Genomic DNA, 24451 nt, shown 5'->3' with positions numbered 1-24451 from the left:
AAACAACTCCTGTCTCAGTACGACCTCAGACTACTCTGGTTTCAGTAGAAACTCAGACCATCGAAGTAAGAGATGAGATGGAGGAAAGGAGACAAAGAGAAGAAGAAAAACAGGTTTCTCCAATCTATCCCTGAGATCATATGCGCAGAGCAGCCAGAGAGACTGAGGAACAGCCACACAAGCTGTTGTCTCTTTATGAAACACCCACCAGGAGAAATAGTCTGTGAGAGTTAATAAGCCTTTTTCTTATCAAGAAATACAAAGAATCAAGGAGGATCTGGGAGACTATTTAGAGGACCCAGAAAAATATATTAGAGCTTTTAAAGGTGTTACTCTGCTTTATGACCTCACTTGGAAGGATGTGATGTATATCTTGGGACAAACGCTGACTCCTGAGTCAAAGACTGGAGTTTTGGGAAAAGCGGTTGCTTATGGAGATGAGTGGCTTGGTAATGAATCAGTAGGGAAGAGGGAGAACAAGATAGCGGCCCTCCCCACTGGGAATCAGGCAGTCCCAACTATAGAACCAGACTGGGACTACAACACAGCTAAAGGAAGATGGGATCAGAGTCATTTTGTTAGATGTATTCTTGAAGGACTTAGGCAGGCGCGTTCTAAGCCTTTAAACTATGGCAAATTGGCAGATACAGAACAGGAGGAGAAAGAAGCTCCTGGTAAATTCCTAGATAGACTGAGAGAAGGCCTTCGCAGATTCACTGAGATTGATCCCGAAAGTGAAGAGGGAAAAGTGATCTTAAAAGATAGATTTCTTACTCAGTCGGCTCCAGATATCCGCCGTAAGCTATTAAAACAGGCGTATGGACCAAATCAGTCTTTAGATACTCTGTTACAACTGGCTCAGACAGTCTATTATGGTAGGGAATATGAGGAAAAGAAAGAAAGGCAAAAAAAGACAAAGGAAAAGGTGGAAGCCTTCGCCATGGCTATGAAAAACGTTCTTAAACAGCCTGAGAAAAATGCCCAGAGGGGCCCAGGTGAAAAGGGATGGGCTTGCTACTGCTGTGGAAAGGAGGGGCACCTCAAGCGGGATTGCCCTCAGGCATCTAAGCCGCCCCCGGCTCCATGTCCGGTCTGCAAAGGACCACACTGGAAGAGAGACTGCCCCCAGAGGTGTAGGTCTCCAGGGTCGGACTCTCAAGACAATCAGGACTGAAGGTGCCCGGGGGTCCCCACACAAGCTCCTGTCCTAATTACACCTGAGGAACCCCGGGTATTAATAGTTGTGGGGGGCCAATCCATCGATTTCCTTTTAGATACTGGGGCAACTTATTCTGTGCTTACTGAAGCCCCTGGCCCACTTTCTTCCCGATCCGCTTCCGTAATGGGACTGTCTGGACAAGCCAAAAGATATTATTTCAGTTATTCTTTATCTTGCAACTGGGATTCTGTGCTGTTTTCACACGAGTTTCTGATTGTGCCAGAATCTCCCTCACCCCTTTTGGGAAGGGATATACTGAGCAAGGTCCATGCCTCTGTTTTCATGAATATGGAGCCCTCCCTTTCTCTCCCTTTAGTTGAACAAAATGTAAATCCTAGAGTATGGGCTGATGGAAAATCTGTGGGTCGAGCACAAAATGCTATTCCTGTAGTTGTTAAGCTCAAAGACCCACACGTATTTCCACATAAGAAGCAGTATCCACTGAAACCTGAAGTTAAGGAAGGGTTAAAACCCATCATCGAAAATTTAAAGGAGCAGAGACTATTAATTCCCTGTAACAGTCCTTGCAACACTCCTATTTTGGGTATAAAGAAATCGAATGGTAAATGGAGACTAGTTCAAGACTTACGAATAATAAATGAGGCTGTAGTTCCTTTACACCCCGTGGTGCCTAATCCTTATACTCTATTGTCTGAAATTCCTGAACGGGCCAAATATTTCTCAGTAATTGATTTAAAGGATGCCTTCTATTCAGTGCCTTTGGCGGAAGAAAGTCAATTCCTATTTGCCTTTGAAGACCCTACGCAGCCAGCTTCTCAGTTAACCTGGACAGTTTTGCCCCAGGGATTTCGTGACAGTCCTCACTTATTCGGACAAAGTTTGTCACGAGATTTACAAAACTTTAATAGCTCTGAAGCAGTGGTGTTACAATATGTAGATGATATTTTGCTCTGTGCTGAGACAGAGGAAGCTTGTTCGCGAGCCTCAGAAGATTTCTTAAACTTTCTGGCAGGCTGTGGTTACAAGGCATCAAGAGAAAAGGCTCAGCTTTGTCAACAATCGGTTAGATATCTGGGCCTAATCATATCAGAAGGGACTAGGGCCATAGGCCCTGAGAGAATTAAACCTATACTAAATCACCCCCTACCTATGACTTTAAGACAATTGAGAGGATTTTGGGGAATCACAGGTTACTGTCGCATTTGGATTCTGGGTTATGGGGAACTTGCTTGGCCTTTATATAAACTTATAGCTGAAACTCAGCAGGCCCAAACTGACAAACTGGTTTGGTCTCCAGAAACTCAAAAGGCTTTTAAGGTGCTTCAGACTGCTCTCCTGCAAGCTCCAGCTCTGAGCTTGCCCACAGGGTCAGAATTTAATTTGTTTGTCACTGAAAGAAAAGGTGTGGCATTGGGAGTTTTGACACAACCCCGAGGGCCTCACCAGCAACCTATTGCTTATCTAAGCAGAGAATTAGTTGTAGTTTCTTGTGGGTGGCCCCACTGCCTAAGAGTAATTGGGGCAGCGGCTTTATTAGCACCTGAAGCTTTAAAAATAATTAATGGACGAAACCTTACTGCACTGACTTCTCATGATGTGAGTGGAATCTTAAATTCTAACGTTAATATTTGGATGACAGACAGTAGGCTTCTTAAGTATCAGTCATTGTTGTTAGAAGGACCAGTAACTAAGCTTAAAGTTTGTGGAAATTTAAATCCTGCCACTTTCCTTCCTGAGAAGGAAAATGAAACACCTGATCACGATTGTTCTCAATTCCTAACTTTAAACTATGCAGCTCGGGAGATCTAAAGGATACCCCATTAGACAATCCTGACATGGAAATATTTACAGATGGCAGTTCTTTTGTTCAGGATGGAAAGCGTAAAGCGGGTTATGCCGTGGTGACTGCTGAACAGGTTTTAGAAGCAAAATCTCTCCCCCAGGAAACTAGTGCTCAGTTAGCGGAGCTTGTGGCCCTGACCCGAGCTCTAGAGTTAAGCAAAGGGCAGCGGATGAGCCTGATAATCTATGTGAGTCTACTTCTGCTGACTCCAAATATCCTGAGTCTGCCATTGGATCCTCAAGACAATGTCTTCTTGTCCTGGGCTCACTCCTATGCTGCATTCCACAATCCGTCTAACTGCTGGGTCTGCGGAGCGCTCCCCTCTTCGTCAGTGGAAGGCTTCCCGTGGTGGACATCCCCACTTCAAGATAAAGACTTTCTCCAAGTCTGTGAATACCTTCGACAACAATCACGTGCGATGCCTCTTCTTCATCTGATGACATCTACTAACCCTAAAATGGACTGGTGCAACACTTTGTACTCTAACTATGGACATAATGTGACTTTTAATTTTGATTATACATTGTCTCGGTTCAATGACTATTTTGCTACATATAAGGAAAATAGGTCTAGATCTAATGGTTTTTTACCTGACATTTATCAAATATGGGATGAGGTTACATGGCTAACTCCTGAAAAAGGACATTTAATATCTACTGCCTCTATATGCTGGGAACAAACAGAGCCATCCCCAAAAGTTAGCCAACAACTTAATTACAATGATTGGAAACAAATGGGATATTTGTCTCAGGAAACATGCAATGTAATCATTCCCGTGTTTTCCAATCCCAGTTCAGGTTCTCCCTTTGTCTGGCCAGGCACGAATTGGGACTGGATATCTCAGTCGCGCTGGCTTGCTCCAAACGGGACTTATTGGATATGTGGCTCTTACCTATGGGCATGGCTCCCCCGTGGTTGGATAGGGAGGTGCACCCTGGGTCTAGCCTTTACTCATGGCTTTATATTTTCAGAGCTTCCAGAAAAGCCTGCTAATTTACCCCACCTTAGAACTCGGTGGGCAAGGTCTGTATTTTATTGGTATGATTATTTGGCTGCAGCGTTTGTTCCCTCTTTGGGAACTACAGATGTTATGTTACGAGTGGATGCTTTGACTAATTTTACTCAACAGGCATTACAGGATTCTCAAAAGGCTATTTCAGCTCTTAATGCTGAACAAGCACAAATTAGAAAGGTGGTTTTACAAAACAGATTGGCTCTAGATATTCTGACAGCTGCACAAGGAGGAACTTGTGCCATTATTCATACCCAATACTGTACATATATACCTGATATGAGCACGAATGTTACTCATTTTACTAACCACATGAACAAGATGATTAGGGCCATGGACACTCCTGAAGCCTCAATTGCTTCACTTTGGAAAACGTTAACTAATTCCCCATGGTGGACAACTATCTTAATTACAATAATTCTGGTTGTTTTGTTCTTGCTGTTTGCTGCCTGCATCTGTAATTGTATAACTGGATTTGTTTCTAGCCGCATGAAAGCTTTTAAGTTACAAATGGTTGCTCAAACTCCTGCTACTGCTGTAGCTTCCTCCAGCTACTATTTGGGGCCCCTGGATCAGATATCCTCAATATGAGGATTAGGAGAATATGTTGCCTCACCAATTTAGGGACAGCGCCCCTTATCAGCTTGGAAGCAGTTATGGAACGAGAACGACGCTCCTTTTCCCTAGGCAACATAATTCTCCTAAAAGAAAAGGGGGGAATGAGAGAGTCATTTCCTAGGCAGGTTGATAGGGAGTCTAGGGGTCCCCAAAGAGAGAGGGGTCTGGAATTCTCAAGGAGGAAAAAAGGACAAACTTTTTTTCTTTCTCCACATTCCTTAGGATTATATACCAATAATGTATCCTGCCTAAGGACAGTCTTTGGATTCAACCTTCTGTTATTTTAAAAAGTTAATTATGGGAGTATACCTGGTCTTTACAAGGATGTATCTTGCCTGAGGACAGTGTTATCTTAAAATGTAAATTATGGGAGTAGGTCGGAGGAGGTCTTTACAACCTCCAGACATTCTTTGGATTATATAACCTCATTATTAACACTAGCAAGCGGGTACTCTTTCTGCCCCCTTCTGATGCCTATGTCAGAAGCTTTCTCTATCTCCTTTATACTTTAATAAAACTTTACTACACAAAAGCTCTGAGCGATCAAGCCTCGTCTCTGGCCCCGGATTGAATTCTTCTCCTCCGGGGGCCAAGAATCCCGGTGTATTCGCATGATTCAACAACAACCTTTCATTAACAGCTTCCACGAAGCATCTCCAAACTCTCACAGTGTAGGAACATGGATAACATGATCCTCCCACTCCCCACCAAGTCCCATACCCACCCATCTTCAGTCTCCCTCACTGACCTGCAAATTGATCAGGTAGCTGAGAAAGTCTTTATCTTGGTCGCTGATGATGACAGAAACTTGAGGGTGGTTCATAATCTGCTTTAGGTTAAGGAGCCATATTAGCCACATACTAGGCCAAGAAGAGCCAGGAACATCAGCCCTAGTCTGGGGTGGAAGGACACTGGAACAGGCATCGTCAAGGATGCTGGAATTCTCAAGGAGGAAAAAAGGACAAACTTTTTTGTGGCTTGCCCAGCCACCACGGTTGTCCTCAGGCCCTGCCATACCATCAGGCACGCTCATGGCTCTGGGTTCCTTGTGGTGTTCTGTATCTGAGGTGGTCTGCATTCCCCAAGAAGGGGCTGTTTCTGATCCCTACTCTTCTCCAGACTTGTGTATGCTGAGTAGTGGCATGTCATTGCTTACGTGGTCAAACAACTTGCAGTCGTTGTAACAAATCATGTCCGAAAGCAAAGGAGTTGGTGTGTGTTTGTGTATGTTTATGTGTGTGTGTGTGTGTGACTCCCATGTCAGTTATTTTTGGGATCATCCACATTTATAATAACTGTCTGCTGAGGCTGCTCTGGGGTACTGACTCTGGTCATTCCTGACTTAGAGGCTTCGGAGCTGCTCCTCCTCAGATGCAGGCCTGAAGTAGACACACAAAGTCATGACTGCAACACTCACAGGTGAGGCCCTGCCTGAACTCTACTCAGCTGTGCCTTTGGAGCCTGCCAATTGCCCAGTACCACACTTCCTTCAGGGTCCACCAGCACGCATCCTGCGCCCTCGCCCCCACCCATCCTCCTGCTCCTGCCCCTGCACCTCCTCCTCCTCCTGAGCAGCAGACCCCAAGGAGCAGCAGAAAGGATACCACTTTGACCCAGAAGCCAGGGATGCCCTGGATAATGGCACTCCTCTGAGCCAAGTCACACTTCCTCCTCTGATGGCTCTTGCACATGAACTAAACTTAGGCCCTGCAGTTTTTCTCATGGTCAGAGCTCAGTTCCACTTGCAGGGTGGCCAGAGCCTGAAGCGCATCTAGCGCCAGAAGTTCATTCAGGCCTCCCGGCCGTTGCTGGCCTTGTTCCTCTAATATCTTCTCATCCAAGTCTTGGGAGGACCCCTGTTGCTGCTTCTCATCAGCCAAAACCTCCACCTCCTCCATGATGTCTTCCACAAGCAGCTGGAACATCCGCCTGATCTGCGCCATGTCTCTGTCCACCAGGGCAGAGGTCCTGTCCAGCAGGTCCCCTGCTGCCTCCACACTGAAGAGAGTGGCATCTTCGCCTGGTGTGACAACTGGTGGCTGCAAGGTCGCAGCCATGCACAGCATCACAAGGGCAGGCTTCAGGGCCCCATCCCCATGAGCACCCGGGCTCACAATTAAGAAGGTCTGGGGTCCCAGGACACTCCGACATTCCTCTGACCACCTCTCATGCTCTTCTTGGCCCTGACCATGACCCCAGGCTGGGTCAGATATGAAAGGATGGGACATAAGAGCACCAAAGCAAGTGGTGTGCAATGGCGGCCCAGGCTGCAAAAAACCTGTGGGGCCAACTTGCTTTTTAGGGGTGGGGAGTGAGAGGCATGGTCGGGAGGCAGTGGCTGGTGTGTCTGTGGTGGACTGAGGCTGAAGAAAGGGGTGGTGGTCAGCCCAGGACGGGGTGAACAGGCTCTGGTACATCAGCCAAACAGGCACTGCCCTAGGCTGTGAGCCACGCACATGCTGCTGGCCCAAATCTAGACCAATGGCTGAGAGGGTACTGGACGGCACCCTTATGGACATGCCCCTAGACCGGAGGACATCTTCCGCGGTTCCTGGGCTCCAGCTCCACCACGTGGCCAGATTCTGCTTTAGGGAGATAGCAGATTTTGCATCTGCCGCTACCCCAGGTGCTGTCATTGACCTGCATTTGGAAATTTCAACCACGGGTTCCTGCTCCGCAATCTGAACAACACACTCCTGTGTCCCACAGGACCTTCAATAACCGAGAGCTCTCCCTGAGTATCCAAATGATAGACAGGGGCTCCAAGTGGCTGGATACTTTTCTCCATGGGACAGAGTACCTGTTGCTGTCCAGATGCTAGCGGAGTGGGGAAAAACCCGACGGTTTGCAACAGTTGATCCCCATTGTTCAGGGACACCAGAGCCTTAGGGTACAGAGCTCACTCTGTGTCTCTTTATCTCTGCTTCTGGCATAGCACTGTTTTGGGCAATCCTTCTATGTATGTACCAGGGCTGGTGTATATGAGTCTCTGTCTCTTTAAGTGGTGCTGTTCCCCTTTGCCACTGTCTGGACACCAGCACTCATACAAGAAGCTTATCCTTGCCGTGAAGGCAAGCCCTTCTCCTCCTGAGTGATTTGCACTAACCTGAGATCAGACTTTTTTTTTTTTTTTAATGTATTTAAGAAAACAAGAGCTGCTTCTTGGAAAAACAAAATCAGAAACACTGATACAACTGTGGCAATCTAATAAGGGGAAGAGGAGGTTAATTCCAGTACTAGAAATGAGAAATGGAATGTGGTTCTGAAACGATAATGTTCAAATCTGAGTGGAATTACTTTTGTTTCAGGAAAGATCCAGTCAAGCAAAACCCTGGGGAATGAAAAGGAAGGAAAGAAAGAGGAAGAGAGTCAGGGGAAGAAAGGAAGAAAAGGAAAGGAAGGGAGAAAGATAGAAAAGGAAATGTCTCAACAGATATTGTAAACTTCCCAATAAAACAATTCTCTTTAAAATCTAAAAACAGAAATAGAAATTCATTAAGCCATATCCTCATTGCCCTTGATGGTACTAAGAACAAGAAAACCCATTTACACATCAGTGTTTAGAATTTGTGGCAAACACAATACGATTATGAAAAAAAAAATAGAAATATGCCATGTTATTTGTAAAAATATGGACAGCAGAAATATTTTTGTAAAAAACATTTTATTTCTATAAATAGTAATTTTACTTAGAATGTTTTGGCAACATTAATAAAACAATAAATTTTACCTGAAAGAACAAGCAAAGTAGACAAGGAATTCACAAAGGGCAATAACAAAATAGTGATCTTGACAGATATTCAATACATTTGTAAACAAAACAAAGTGTCATTGCCTGAAAAAAATACAGAGGTATCAACAGAAAAACAGAGGAAGCTCCTGAAAGAACTCAACTCACTATTAACTATATTTTATTTGCAGGCACAGAAACTGACTCAAGCTAATTCTAAGAAGCAAAGCCCTGATGTTATTATCTCTTCTCAGTGTGTGTGTGTGTGTGTGTGTGTGTGTGTGTGTGTGTGTAAAGTAGGAAATTTAGGCTGGAGAGGTAAGCAGAGAGTAGAGACTTAAAGTGCCTTTAAGGAGGAGGAGGAAATGGAGAGGGTTGAGGATTTCATTGTGTGATTTGAACAGCACTGGTGAAGCTCAAACAAGGGAGGTAGCAAGCCATGCAGGCCTAGGGGAAGAGCATTTCCAGAAGAACAGCAGTTGCAAAGTTTTTGGATTGGGAAGAAATGTATTTGCTTAAGGAAAAGCAAGGCCAGTGTTGTCAAAAACAGGGCACCAGTAGGGAAAATAGTAGAGTAAAACGACAGAGAATGGAAGAGAGGAAGTAGTCAGGGACCATATCACTGGGACCTTTTTATTTGGCAATAAATACAACTTGTACTCCTTAGGAGCATACTTCAGAGCAAACAACAGTAACTGTGTTCAAAATACTAAGCAACAATAAAAACATATGAAGAAAACATTTCATATTTTTACTATAGAAATAGAATAAAGGAGATAAGAATGCAATGGTCTGTACATTTATTTATACATAGAGTTTTCACCTGAGACCAGGACACACATACACACACACACACACACACACACACACACACACACACACACACACACTTTATACACCTAAAAGTGGTTTAAGCTGACACTTTGCAAAGTGCTTTGGCCCAAGAAAATTAACTGGAAAGGCCTAGTAATATATTCAAAGTGCAAACCAATCAATCAAGCATTGAATAAATAAATACAATCTACTTGTATTTGAATTTACACTCAAGAAATTACCTAAAATGGAGACAATAGGCTTACTCTAGCTTAGTCATCTGTAGTCCTTCCTCTTCCGTTCTGAGATGGATGCTAATACCTTGGTGATTACCACTTTCCAGGGTTCTGTGAAAGCTTAGAGCGTTTAAATAAATTGTGGAGGGGGAAAAATAGTGGGGAGAGACAAAGAGGAGGAGAAAGGAAGAGGAAATGGAGAGATTTCTCCTGGCATAGGTATACAGCCAGGATCCCAGTTTCCTTGAATGGTGCACAGAGATTGCTAGGTAACTGTGCCAGAAGTGGAGAAAGTATGGCATTCAACTCCAGGAGGAGACTCAACTCCAGGAACACACAGAGGAAGCCAAGTGTGCTGATGTTCAGGAACCAGTATTTAGAGGGTACCCTGCAGGTCTGTGAAAGAGCTCTTGGAGACCGCAAGAAAAAAGGTTTCCACAAGTATAATCACAGACTAGATAGCTGGATAGAGTAGCGGAAGGATAATAATTCTATGACGTGATAATTACACAAATAAATGAGACAATTCCTGCACATCAGACGGTGTCAAGTAAGACTGAAAATCAGTATTAGTTTGATAAAATGGGAAATTACCCACACAAAGAATTAGCTGTTAACTGCAATACATTCGTGTTCAAGGCAAGATAAGATACAAAACTGAAATCTTCACATGTTCAACTAGGGTAAGATACATGTAACTGGAAAAGGTAAGGAAAAGTTCTATAGAGGGTTTAATCACCCTGGACCCTCTGTATCCACTACATTTACTATTCTCACACAACTCCATTGTAGCTTAAGGGTAAGAGAACTAAATTTAGCCCAATTCATAAACTGAACAGATTCCCTGTGTTTGATCCTTTTCAGTTAAAACTATGGGCCCAGTACAAATCAAACTGGATGTCAAGGCTTTTTTACTTGGGAATCTTAACTTGCTTTACTTTTGTGACTGAGACAGATATGGCTACTTCACTGTGACTAAAGGCTAGCCAAATGGGAAAGGGGATGGAATGAATCAAATTCCCCTTTTGATCACTCAACAGGAGGTCCACAGGAACCAGGTCCCATTCTCTTAACTATCTCCGCTTCCCCAACTGCAGTCAATGATAACACAGGGCCTGCTTGATGCTTGCAGGGGCCTCTCACCAAACACAGGCATTTAAATGGTTGGCTTCCTTGAGATGTCCCTGGGCTAGGTAAAGACACTCTGAGACAGTGTTCCTTCTGCCTTGGCTCCATGCCTGGAGGGAATGCATACCTCTTCCTCCAATGGGACAAGAAGCCACAGCTCTCCACTGACTAAATCCCATGTCTGGTCCCAACTCACATCATAGCTTCTCCATCAACTTCTCCACACCAGGCTTTTGGAGCCAGGTTATCTTAGATCAGCACAACAGAGGCACTTCGGAGAGTTCAGCAGCACAAGGGAACATACAATAACAAAGCCATTCCAATCTGTCTATATAGTTAATATTGAGATAGTCAAGGCATGAAAACAGTTGAAAATTACGTTGCTAAAACACTCTACAGATTATACGTATAGCAGAGCTTTCAAACTTACAAATAACATGAAATACCAAAATAGGCTGTTACTTTTCCTTTCGCCACCTCTCTCGTTCTCTCTCTCTCTCACACACACACACGCACACATACTTTTTAGTGCTAAGACAACTGTATGAAAAACAGGTAATATATTTTTAAATAACATCTCAATATTCAAACAAAACTATACTTCATGTATTTAAAACAAAAACACATAAATTACGCATTGGTTTCTCTGTATTTATTATTGAATAATGCTATAGTTGAATTTTTTGTTTTTAATGGAGTTTATAACTTTGAAATACTTGCTTCAGACTTACTTAAAGTAGACTTAACCGGGTTTTTTTGACCTCCTACTTTTAGATTTGGGGGGTGATGGTTCAGAATCAGATGCGTTCACAGTAATGGATGCTACTTCCACCAATCCTGGTTGAAGGGGTTCCAGTGATACCTGAATAACAACTTTTGTTTCAGGAGGTAATCCTTCTAGCTGCTTAGGCTTCTTAAACATTTGATGACACTGGGTCTTGTGCTCCCTTTTCTCTTTACAAGTTAAAAATTGTAGCCGACATTTGGAACACTGGTGAAAACGCTTTGCCCAGTGCTGTTTATAATGACATATGTATAGTGCTTCAGTTTTAAAAATTTGGAGACAAAAGGGGCAAAGTAAATTCTTAGTGTTACCATGGTATGCTCTGAAATGTGCATCCACATCTGCAAAGAATGATGATCTGTAACTGCAAACCTGGCATACATAGGGCATTTCACCAGGCTTATGATTATCTTTCATGTGCTGTAAGAGAATCTGATCTGCCTCAAAGGACAATTCACAGATTTTACAGACTGTGCAGGGCTCCTGGGAAGTGTGGACACTTTCAATATGACAGTGCAGCTGGAAGGGCGTAGGAAACTGGCGGTGGCAGTGCTGGCAGGTGGTGTGGTATTTCCAGCTGTCACCTCTCAGCCTCTCAAGTTCCAAATGGTGCTTCATGTGATTCATAAACTCAACATTTTTTAGAACCTTCAAGCAGCTGTGGCATTTAAAGGCTGTGTGAGTTTTTGGTTCTGGCTGCCCATCTCCTATATGCTGTCCATAGTAGAAGTCACGAAGTAACACAATCAGATTGCCTTCTGTGGGATCAGCAAACTTATTTTGACTTGATACACTTGGAAAGTCAGTTTTTGTCAATACATTTCCCCCTACAGGACTTACAGGCTTGCAATGAACATTGTCCTTTGGAAAAGCTGTTGGACAAGGTTCTCCACTCTGAACATGGCTTAATGAGTTATGAACACTGTCTGGTGTGCTTTGCTGAGTAGTCACTGTATGAAAAGTACCTGAAAGGGACAAAGCTAAAGAATGTTCTCCTATAACTCCATCACTGAGTGTAGGCCTTTTGGGACTTGTGCTATTTGTTTCAGAAGTGGAAAGTCGCTTTGATACACGAGGACTTTTATCCATATCTCCTGCAGAAACTGCTGTTTCTACTGGATGCTGCAATGAACTTGTGAAGGTAATCAAAGGAGAACATAACTCTGAAAAGCTATTAGGCATTATTTGTGGTGAAATATTTTTAGAATCCGCTTTGGACAAAGGCTCAATAATAATAGGACTATCTGTTGATCTTGATTCAGAGACAGAAAGTGGCAAGACAGTCTTTGCTTCTGATGTAGGAGTCACATGACTAACAGGCTGTAATTTCTGAGCATTATCTTTCCTGAAGTGACCACACCTATTTCTCCTTGAACAAGAACCTGGGGTAACTCTGTTCAGTATGTTTGAAATGACTGGTTTTGAATTTGAGGTCATCCCAACAAAGATCACATCATCATCCTCATGTACATGTTCCACTCCAACCAAGATGAGTTCAGCATCTTCATCATTTACTAGTTTGGTTTCTCCCTCGCTTTTCTGTGGTTCTGGCTCTTGTTCTTCTTCACATGACATCCATGGTGGTTCCATATTTTAAATACTTTTTTGTTCTTGGAGGGTGTGACCACAAGTCCCAGTGCTTCCTTTAAATAAACTGCCACCTAGGTATAAATATACTACATATTAGTTAAGTACAGAAAAATGTGCTATTTGGTTATCTCCAAAACTCTATGGTAGTTATAAACACCCTTATCTTACAAATAAAGATACTGAGCATCAAAGAGACTAAATGAAAGATGAATAACCTATGACTACAAGTCTACATGACTCAAGAATAATAGCTTTGTTCCATGTTGATTTTAATCTCTTCTAAGTAAAAAAAAAAGAAAGAAAAAGAAAAAACCGAATACCATCACTGATCATTAGGAGAAATCACATGTAAAGCACGAGTATTTTTACAACTGCACTATTGTACAGTGTTTAGAAACATGGACTTTGGAGTCAAAGAAGATTAAGCTGGAATTCTAAGTTAATCACACACCAGCTGCATCTTTTTGGGCAAATTTATAACTTTTAAATGTGTTTCCGCACCTTAAAGACAAACATGCTTATTTCTTAGACTTAAGGTTAAGCTCTTTTTAAAAAGCGTCAGCTATTTAATGGCATCTTGTTTTGTAGTAAAATTGGAAAAAAAGTTATCTTAAATGCACATTACAACTGATTCACACATACTAATTTCATAAATGTTAATACAGAAAATAGGTAGCAAATTCAAATATAAAGTATCTATACACAGTTAACAAACAGCATAATTCAATGTCAAGCACTTAACACAGGCCTAGAAAATTGAGAATGAACTCTCTTGATAATCTCACCCCCAAACCACACTTATACATCCTAAATTTCTTCCTCTAATCCTGACTAAACTTAAATCCAACAATGCTTCATCCTTCATTCCACATTTCTCTTCCCCACATATCAGGCAAAGTCATGACAGTATTTCACTAATACCAATATCAGACAGAGACATCAAACACACACACACACACACACACACACACACACACACACACACACACAACGGATATTCTGTATGAATACAGATGCAAGAGTCCTCAACAAAATACTTGCAAACAAAACCTAACAACATATAAAAAAGATTATATACCATGATCACGTGGGATTTATGGAGGTATGCAAAGTTGGTTCATTATATGAAAGTCAATCGACATTATGCCATTTTAACACAATAAAGGACAAAAAACACATCTGCCTGCAGAAAAAGCATTTCCCTGAATCTAGCACCTTTTCATAATAGGGGTTAAAGTAAACCACTTAATAACTAAGAACAGAAGAGAACTTTCTCAAAGGGTACCTGTAAATGACCCACAGCTAAATCATACTTAATAATGAAACAATGAAAGCTTTCCCTATAAGATTGGGAACAACATAAGGAAGTCTATTCCACACTTTGGTTCAATATTATACTGGCAGTTCTATAACCAGAGCAATCAGGTAAGAAAAAGGAATTGTTGTTGTTGCTTAAAACAAACAAACAAACAAACAAAAAAACAGCCTTCAGAATGGAAAGGAAAAAGTCAAAGTATATTGGAGATACCATACTTTTATATATAGAAAATCCCAAAGAAACCACAGGTATTAGAATTAATAAAAAGCTTGAAGAATATAAGATAAATATTTTAAAAGTCAATCACATTTCTATACAGTAGCAACAAATGTTCTGAAAATGAAGTCAAGTAAACACTTGACTCTACATTAGCATTAAAAATAATACTTAGGATGTCAGAAAGAGAAAGACAAATATCATATGGTATCACTTACATGTGGACTATAAACTATAACACAAATGAACTTATCTGTGAAACAGAAACAGACTCACAGACATAGTGAGCAGACTATGTGATTACCAAGAGAGGAAGGGTGGGGGAGGCATAGATTGGGAGCTGGTGACTAGCAGATGCAAACTATAATGTTAATATATAGAATAGATAAAAAAAGATCCTACTGTGTAGCACAAGGAACTATATTCATAATTTGTGATAAACAGTAATGGGAAAGGATATGAAAAAAATTGTTCGTGCATGTGTGTGTGTTTACATATGAAGGAAAGGAAAGGTAAAAGGAAGGAAAGGAAAGGAAAACTCTTGGCAAGTATGTACAGAAACTGGACCTTGTGTGTTATGGATAGATTTTAAAATGGTGCAACTGCTACAGAAAACAGTCTAAAGCCTCCTCAAAAAATTAAAAATAGAACTACCACATGATTCATCAATTCCACTTCTGAATATAAATTCAAAAGAAGTTAACATGGGGTCTTGAGATATTTGCATAGCCATGCTCAAAGCAGCACTAATCACAACAACTAAGAGGTGGAAGCATCTAAACATCTATCAAATGTGATACATACATATAATGGAATATTATTAAGCCATATAAAGGAAATTCTGCCCCAAGCTACAACTTCATGATCACTTAAGACATCAAGCCAAAGGAAATAAGCCAGTCATAAAAAAGACAAAAGTGTATGTTTCCACTTATACGAAATATCTAATATAGTCAAGCAATAGAAAGGAACAAAGTGGAATGATGGAGTCCAGGGTCCATGGAAACAGGGAAGAAAAGAGGAGTTGTTGTTTAATGGGACAGGTGATGGGTACAGAGTTTCAATTTTGCAAGATGAAAAGGTGTAGAGATCTATTTCATAGCAATGTGATAAGGAATTCCATGATATTTCAGAGGTTAGGACTCCAAACTTTCCTATTAGGGGCCTGGGTATGATTCTCAACCAGGAAACTGTCATTTAAGCTGCATAGAACAGCTAAAAAAATGACAACAACAACAACAAAACAACACTGTGACTCTGTGTGTGTGTGTGTGTGTGTGTGTGTACTTGTGTGAGTTGCTCAGTCGTGTATGACTCATTGTGTCCCCATGGACTGTAGCCCACCAGGCTCCTTTGTCGATGGGATTCTCCAGGCAAGAATACTGGAGTGGGCTGCCATTTCTTTCTCCAAAAAGGCTGATGAAATTGTGTGAAATACTTAGCACGTAAAAATGGTTAAACTGGTAAAAATTTAAGTTAGATGTTTGGTTTTTTTACAACAATTAAAAAAAAAATCTAACAACCAGGAAAATAATTTGAATGGACTTTTCACCAAATATGATATGCAAATGGCCAACAATCACAAAAAATACTGCTTAACATGATTGAAAGTGAAAGAAAGTGAAGTCACTCAGTCATGTCCGACTCTTTGTGACCCCATGGATGGTAGCCTATAACGCTCCTCCATCCATGGGATTTTCCAGGCAAGAATGCTGGAGTGGATTGTCATTTCCTTCTCCAGAGGATCTTCCCAACCCAGGAATCGAACCCAGGTCTCCTGCATTGCAGGCAGACATCTTACCTTCTGAGCCACCAAGGAAGCCCGTAACAAAATGTAAATCAGTCTCAGTGAGATACTACTTCACACCTATTAGGTTGCTGCTGCTGCTAAGTCGCTTCAGTCCTGTCTGACTCTGTGCGACCCCATAGACGGCAGCCCACCAGGCTCCCCTGTCCCTGGGATTCTCCAGGTAAGAACACTTGAGTGGGTTGTCATTTCCTTCTCCGATGCATGAAAGTGAAAAGTGAAAGTGAAGTCGCTCAGCCGTGTCTGACTCTTAGTGACCCCATGGACTGTAGCCCACCAGGCTACTCCATCCATGGGATTTTCCAGGCAAGAGTACTGGAGTGGGATGCCATTGCCTTCTCCTACCATTAGGTTGGCTGTAATCAAAAAGAGGAATAATAACAAGTGCTGCAGAGGATGTGGAGAAAAGGAATCTTCATATATTGTTGATGTAATTGCTGTAAAATAGTACAATCACTTTGGAAAAGTGGTTTGTCAGTACCTCAAAAATTAATATAGAGTAGCCATATGATCCAGAAATTTCACTCTTTTGTATATATCCATAAAAAATGAAAATGTTGAGTCCATGCAAAAACAGTGTTCACAGCAACATTATTCACAATAGCCACAAAGAATACACCATCCAAATATTATCCATTAGTTGATGAATGGATAAATAAATGGTGGTATATGCTCACAATGGACTACAGGTAAGCCACATACCATATTGATATACCATATTCAGCCATAAAAAAAAAATGTGCTGCTATACAGCCAAGAAATGGATGAATCTTGAAAATACACAAACTAGGGGACTTTCCTGGAGATCCAGTGTTTAAGACTCTGCACAGGTTCCATCCCTGGGCTAGGAACTAAGATCCCACATGCCACATAGCTAGATAAATAAATATTTGAAAAGAAAACATGGCATCTGAATAAAGCCAGACACAAAGGTCACACATTGTATCTGGAAGAACTTTACATAGAAGAGAAGCAGGAAAGACAAGCATTCTATAATCCAAATGAAACATTTTTTTTCCCCAGGGAGGAGGAAATGAACTGCTCTAATAAAGGCTGCCAATAAATTAAATAAAATAACAACCTCAGGCTCTACTACAAAGCCACAATCATCAAGACAATATGGTACTGGCACAGAGACAGAAATATAGATCAATGGAAAAAAAACCAGAAAGCCCAGAGGTAAACCCACACACCTATGGACACCTTATCTTTGACAAAGGAGGCAAGAATATACAATGGAGAAAAGACGATCTCTTTAACAAGTGGTGCTGGAAAACTTGTCAATCACTTGTAAAAGAATGAAAGCAGAACACTTTTTGGAGAAGGCAATGGCACCTGACTCCAGTACTCTTGCCTGAAAAATACCATGGACAGAGGAGCCTGGAAGACTGCAGTTCATGGGGTCGCTAAGGGTCAGCCATGACTGAGTGATTTCACTTTCACTTTTCACTTTCATGCACTGGAGAAGAAAATGGCAACCAACTCCAGTGTTCTTGCCTGGAGAATCCCAGGGCCTGTGGAGCTTGGTGGGCTGCCGTCTATGGGGTCGCACAGAGTCGGACACGACTGAAGTGACTTAGCAGCAGTAGCAGAACACTTTTTAACACCATACACAAAAATAAACTCAAAATGGATTAAAGATCTAAACATAAGACCAGAAATTATAAAACTCCTAGAGGAGAACATAGGCAAAACACTCTCCGACATACATCACAGCAGGATCCTCTATGACTCACCTCCTAGAGTATTGGAAATAACAGCAAAAATAAACAAATGGGACCTAATTAAACGTAAAAGCTTCTGCACCACAAAGGAACTATTAGGAAGGTAAAAAGACAGGCTTCAGAATGGGAGAAAATAATAGCAAATGTAGCAACTGAAAAACAGCTAATCTCAAAAATATACAAGCAACTCCTGCAGCTCAATTCCAGAAAAATAAACAACCCAATCAAAAATGGGCCAAAGAACTAAATATACATTTCTCCAAAGAAGACATACAGATGGCTAACAAACACATGAAAAAATGCTCAACAATCACTCATTATCAGAGAAATGCAAATCAAAATCCACAATGAGGTACCATGTTATGCCAGTCAGAATGACTGCAATTCAAAAGTCTACAAGCAATACATGCTGGAGAGGGTGTGGAGAAAAGGGAACCCTCCTACACTATTGATGGGAATGCAAATTAATACAGCCACTATGGAGAACAGTGTGGAGATTCCTTAAAAAAAATAAGAAAAAAAAAAAAAACCTGGAAATAGAACTGCCATACAACCCAGTGATCCCACTGCTGGGCACACACACTGAGGAAACCAGAATTGAAAGAGACATGTGTACCCCAATGTTCATCGCAGCACTGTTTCTAATAGCCAGGACATGGAAGCAGCCTAGATGACCATCAGCAGATGAATGAATCAGAAAGCCATGGTACGTATAAACAATGGAGTATTACTCAGCCATTTAAAAGAATACATTTGAATCAGTTCTAATGAGGTGAATTAAACTGGAGCCTATTATAAAGACTGAAGTAAGCCAGAAAGAAAAACACCAATACAGTATACTAACACATATATATGGAATTTAGAATGATGTAACAACAACACTGTATGCAAGACAGCAAAAGAGACACAGATGTATAGTGTTTTGGACTGTGTGGGAGAGGGAGGGGAGAATGATTTGGGAGAATGGCATTAAAACATGTATAATATCATATTCGAAATGAATCACCAGTCCAGGTTGAATGCAGGATACAGGAGGCTTGGGGCTGCTGCACTGGGATGACCCAGAGGAATGGTATGGGGTGGGAGGTGGGAGGAGGGTTCAGGATGGGGAATACGTGTACACCCATGACGGGTTCATGTTGATATGGCAAAACCAATACAATATTGTAAATTTAAAATAATAATAATAATAATAAAATTTTTTAAAAATAAAAAAAAAAATAAAAATTGACCACTGAGTTAAACATTTGGAATTCACTGGTGACCTTGACAAGAGTGGATTTAAAGGAAAATGAGAGAAATGGAGATAAAAAATTCTACAAACAACTCTGCAGAAGTCCATAATAAGAAAACATAAAATAAAAAAAAGCAGAAGCAGGATGTGTCACAAAAGACAAATTTTTAATGAGAGGTGACATTATAGTCAGTCTGTTTGCTGATGGGAACCGTCCAGAGAAACAGAAAACTTAATCCAGGACAAAGAAGAGACTTGCTAGAATATCACTGAATAAACAAGAATTGAGTAGAAAATGGCAACCCACACCAGTACTCTTGCCTGGAAAATCCCATGGATGGAGGAGCCTGGTAGGCCACAGTCCTGGGGTTTTCCAAGAGTCAGACAGGGCTAAGAGACTTCACTTTCACTTTTCACTCTCAGGAATTGGAGAAGGAAATGCCAACCCACTCCAGTGTTCTTGCCTGGAGAATCCCAGGGCTGGGGGACCCTGGTGGGCTGCTGTCTATGGGATTGCACAGAGTCAGACATGACTGAAGTGACTTAGCAGCAGAAGCAGCAGCACACAAGAAGTGAACACAAGCCAAATAATTTGCTCACAGTAACAAGACTGAGATCATATGCAGAAAGGCTGTCATGGTGGATTAATGGGTATGGTCACCAGCCTTCAAGATGACCCTGTGAATCACATGTCCTGATATTCCCACCCCTATGTAGTTCTCTCTCAAACTATCACAGGGTTGACCTGTGAGACTAAGCAAATACAGAAGTGAAGATGTGTAACGTCTGAAAAAAGACTGCACTTTATAATGGATGCAAGTTCTTTCCTGAATCACTCATTCTGGGAAAAGACAGCAGCCTCCACACGAGCAGCCCCTTGGAGAGGCCCACAGAAGGAGGAACTGAGGCCTCATGAGTACAGCCAAGTAAGAGAACTTACATTCAATAAGCCAAGTTTTCAGAGGTTGCCAAACCAGATAAAAGCTTGACTACCACCTCAGGAGGGACCCTGAGGCTAAACTACCCAACTGGATTCTAGACCAATAGATATCAAGTGTAAGTTTTTTCAAACTATTCAATTTTGAGATAATATGTACAACACAAACAGTTCGAGGTATAATATCATTCACATCATACTTACACACAGAAGAGTTCTCCTATAAATATGGTAAAACTTAAAAAACACAAAACAAACCAAAACACCTAAAAACAGGAGTTGCCTGGCAGTCCAGTGGTTTGATTAGGACTCAGCCCTCTCACTGCCAGGATCCTGTGTTCGATCCCTGGTTGGGGAACTAATATCCTATGAAGCCACATGTTGTGACCAAAACCAAACATGCTGTCAAGTTCAAAGCTGTACCAGCAATAGATAACTATGCAACAGAGCTGTAGGCACAAGTTGCTGGGCATAAAGCTACCTATCATCTTGTTTACTGGCATGAAATGAACTCAGATGCTCCCCCACCCCCATCCAGTGGAGTTCAATTACTTAATGAAATAAAGCTCTTACAGGTGCAAAAATGAGCAAGTAATCCCATGTAAACATGTTAAATCACAACACATTTTCTTTGAATGAACCACTTTATTCATTTGGCCGTGCTGCTTGGCTTGTGGGGTCCCAGTTCCCTGACCAGAAGTTAAATCCAGACCACTGCAGTGAAAGCCAAGAATCCTAATCTCCAGGCCACAAGGGAATTCCCATACCTTCATTACTTTGCTTTTGTAGCTAAAACCTTAGGATATGTGCATTGCCCCATTTTAGCCTCACCAAGTGGTAGGAGTCAGCTCTACACAGCTTAAAACCCATGGTGCTCTTACTTTTTTTTTCTTTCAAGAATGCAGGAGAAAGCAAGCCAGTAGCCTCCCTGCCTGCTTTTAATGTTTCAACTCAGAGAGCTTCAGAGTGACCTGAAACCATGATTGCCCTGAAGTCACCACCCGCAATCAGGGTCAGCTAATCCCCAGGAGAACTCTCTCTCCACAGCAACATGTCAGCCCATGAATGAAAGGAGAAAAACGGAAGGCAAGAAAGACACAACTTTGTTCCTTATTGTAAAAATGTCTGTCACCTTACCTCAGGGGCACATTGAAAACCTGAGTGCCCTTCCCAGGCAGGAGAAGGTCACATCCTGGGGTCGGGCAGAGGGAAAGGTCAGGGTGAGTCACCTCTTCCTGAAACATTCTATCCCCCAGGCCCTACCTGGTCCTACCCTACAGATGCTGACCAGGTGTCTCACACTCAACCAGAGCAAGTGATTGAACTCCTCTTCCCTGAGCTTCTTCCTCCCACCTCCCTTCTCTCAGTAACAAACAAACAAACAAACAAACAAACAAACAAATACCTCATCTGCCACCTTTCCGAACCAAAGGCCTGAATCTCGGGGCCCCCAGGGACAGGGGCAGCCCTGGAGTCCGAGGAGAGGCAGAGCAAACAGGAAAACGACCAAAGCGCCGCGGCAGTGGAGAGGCCACTAGATTGATTTTTTTTTTTTTTTTTTTGCTGTGCCCGCCTGACTGTGTCTGGTTGCAGAACCGGGTTGGGCCCGAGTCATAAACCCGCGTGAAGATTTGTATATGTGTGTGTGTTTAAATATATTAAGTTCCACAGGAGACCTGGGAGGGGCGGGGGTCTGGGGGCATGACAGGCCCTTTCCGCGAGCTGGCTCGTCCCACCCCTAGGACAGGAAGGCTGCTGGAGAGCTGCTCCCACCCAGACTAGAGAGGGGAGAGGGCGAAAGGGGCCTGGGGCCTGTAGGCCCGGCCTCAAGCTCCCTTGGCCCTCAGAGGCCGTCCCGCCGAGCAAGGCCCCGCCAGATTGGGGATCTGAGAAACCCTTCCCTGGGCACTCTGGCACCGCTTTGGCCGCACCAGGCCCCAGTCCTTACCGGTCCCCGTGGGCGGCGATGCCAGAACTGCCGGCAGCTCACCTGCACCTAAACAGTCCCTGGGTTAAGTCTGAGGAGGCAGGCCCGAGGGAACAATGCCTCCTCAGGCCTGGGACGCCGCTTCAACTGCCGGCGTGTCCGCTGCCAAGGACGATTGGTTGCCAGGTGTTGACGCCTGCAATCGGATTGGCCGCTAGGCCGAGTTCCGCGCATGCGCGCGCGGTGGCCCCCTCTGGAGGCAACTGCTGGGGGCGTAGTCAGGCTGAACCTGAATCTGAAGTGTCTTGGGTCTGTCAAGATTGCGCAGCTCACCAAAGGGGAAAAAAGAAAATAGATTGCACAGTCGCCAGGGCACAGGGCTGAGAACGACCTCCGAGTCTACCAGGGGACTTCAATGATGGTGTCTAGCACTCACAGCCCTCAGGGGTGACCTGCCCCTTGCTTAAGAAACTTGACCTTGACCGTACACCTGGATCTTGAAGCCCCTTCTCTTGGAATTCCATTTTGCTCAATGCAGGGCAGCCTGCCCCCGATTTTGCACAGCTAGAGTGAGCTGAGCCGAGAAGACAACGGCAACCCACTCCAGTACTCTTGCCTGGAAAATCCCATGGACGGAGGAGCCTGGTAGGCTGCAGCGCATGCGGTCGCTAAGAGTCGGGCACGACTGAGCGATTTCACTTTCACTTTTCACTTTCATGCATTGGAGAAGGGAAGGGCAACCCACTCCAGTATTCCTGCCTGGAGAATCCCAGGGACAGAGGAGCCTAGTGGGCTGCTGTCTATGGGGTCGCACAGAGTCAGACGGGACTGAAGCGACTTAGCAGCAGCCTAGTGAGCTGAGAATGAGCTTTACTTCTTTTTCTTTTTCTTTTTTTTTAATTTTAGAGCCTACACTTTTTAATGGCTGAGGAAAACCGAAAAGCATATTATTTTCTGACGTGAAAATTGTGTGAAGTTCAATTTTTGGTGTCCTTAAAGTTGAAACAGGGACTTGCCAGTTCCTTTGGTTATTGTCTATGACTGAAAACTTGATCAATCGTCAAAGATCATATTCGCAAAGCCTAAAATAGTTCTTTTTGGGCCCTTTACAGAGTCTTTTTAAAATGCTCTGTTCTGCTGGAAGTCTCCTAGTAGTCATATGGGGGAATAAAGTCTTGGTTTTGTTACAATATTTTCTTCTCTATTATATTCATTTTTCATTCTTTATTAATTGCATTCCTTCTTATCGCTATAAGTTTGTTCTGTTGCGCATCTTTACAACTTTTTGAGATAGTTATTTGTAACTCTCATTTCTCTTATATGTAATGCTATAAGTTTACTTTAATTTGTTGTTGTTGTTGTTCAGTCTGTCAATCATGTAGGACTCTTTGCAACCCCATGCACTGCACGCAGCACACCAGGCTTCGCTGTCCTTCACTATCTCCTGGAGTTTGCTCAGACTCGTGTCCATTTAGTTGGTGATACTATCCAACCATCTTATCCTTTGCTGCCCACTTCTTCCTGCCCTCAGTCTTTCCCAGCATCAAGGTCTTTTCCAATGAGTTGGCTTTTCACATCAGGTGGCCAAACTATTGGATCTTCAGCTTCAGCATCAGTCCTTCCAGTGAATATTCAGAGTTGATTTCCTTTACGATTGACTGCTGAATCTTGCTGTCCAAGGGACTCTCAAGAGTCTTCGCCAACACCACAGATCAAGAGCATCAATTCTTTGGCACTCAGCCTTCTTTATGATCCAACTGTCACATCCATACATGACTGCTGGAAAAACCATAGCTGTGACCAGATGGACTTTGTCAGCAAAGTAATGTCTCTGTGTTTTAATATGCTGTCCAGGTTTGTCATAGCTTTTCTTCCAAGGAGCAAATATCTTTTAATTCTGTGGCTGCAGTCACCACCCACAATCATTTTGGACCCCAGGAAAATAAAGTCTGTCACTGTTTCCATCGTTTCTCCATACAACTTTAACTGTGTCTCACAATTTTTGCTGCATAGTTTGTTCATTATCATTCACTTCAAGTATATCCTAATATTCTCTTCTTAAGACAAAGATTATATATTGTATGGGCTTCCCTGGTACCTCAACTGGGAAAGAACTTTCCAGCCAATGCAGGAGACACAAGAGGCCTGGGTTCGATCCTGGGTCAGGAAGATTCCCCTGGAGAAAATAATGGCAATCTGCTCCAGTAGTCTTGCCTGAAAATTCCATGGAGATATATATTATGGATTAATGTAGTTAGTGATATTTTCCAAATGAATGGCATTTTAAAAGATATTTCTTTGTCAATTTCTCATGATTGCATATGGTCAGATCACACAATATAAATATTATTGAT

The 24451-nt window shown here is 42.5% G+C and overlaps 1 protein-coding gene across 2 annotated transcripts; it reads right to left on the bottom strand.

The window, feature by feature from the left end:
* Positions 1-11197: 11197 nt before the first annotated feature.
* LOC132344527 (zinc finger protein 280B-like) lies at positions 11198-22285 on the bottom strand. Of its 2 annotated transcripts, none has more exons than XM_059884214.1 (2): positions 22119-22285; positions 11198-13005 (listed from the first exon to the last, which is right to left on the bottom strand). In XM_059884214.1, exon 2 carries the CDS (start codon positions 12932-12934, stop codon positions 11303-11305), a length of 1632 nt encoding a protein of 543 aa, XP_059740197.1. In that variant the 5' UTR covers positions 12935-13005; positions 22119-22285; the 3' UTR covers positions 11198-11302. The 2 variants fall into 2 exon arrangements, with proteins under 2 accessions (XP_059740197.1, XP_059740198.1); XM_059884215.1 differs by having other exon boundaries at positions 22161-22285.
* Positions 22286-24451: the final 2166 nt, after the last annotated feature.

The sequence above is a fragment of the Bos taurus genome, chromosome Y (genome assembly GCF_002263795.3).
Source record: "Bos taurus isolate L1 Dominette 01449 registration number 42190680 breed Hereford chromosome Y, ARS-UCD2.0, whole genome shotgun sequence".
NCBI lineage: Eukaryota > Metazoa > Chordata > Mammalia > Artiodactyla > Bovidae > Bos > Bos taurus.
Note: the sequence above shows the minus strand (reverse complement) of the source record. Positions and strands in the feature narration are given on the sequence as shown.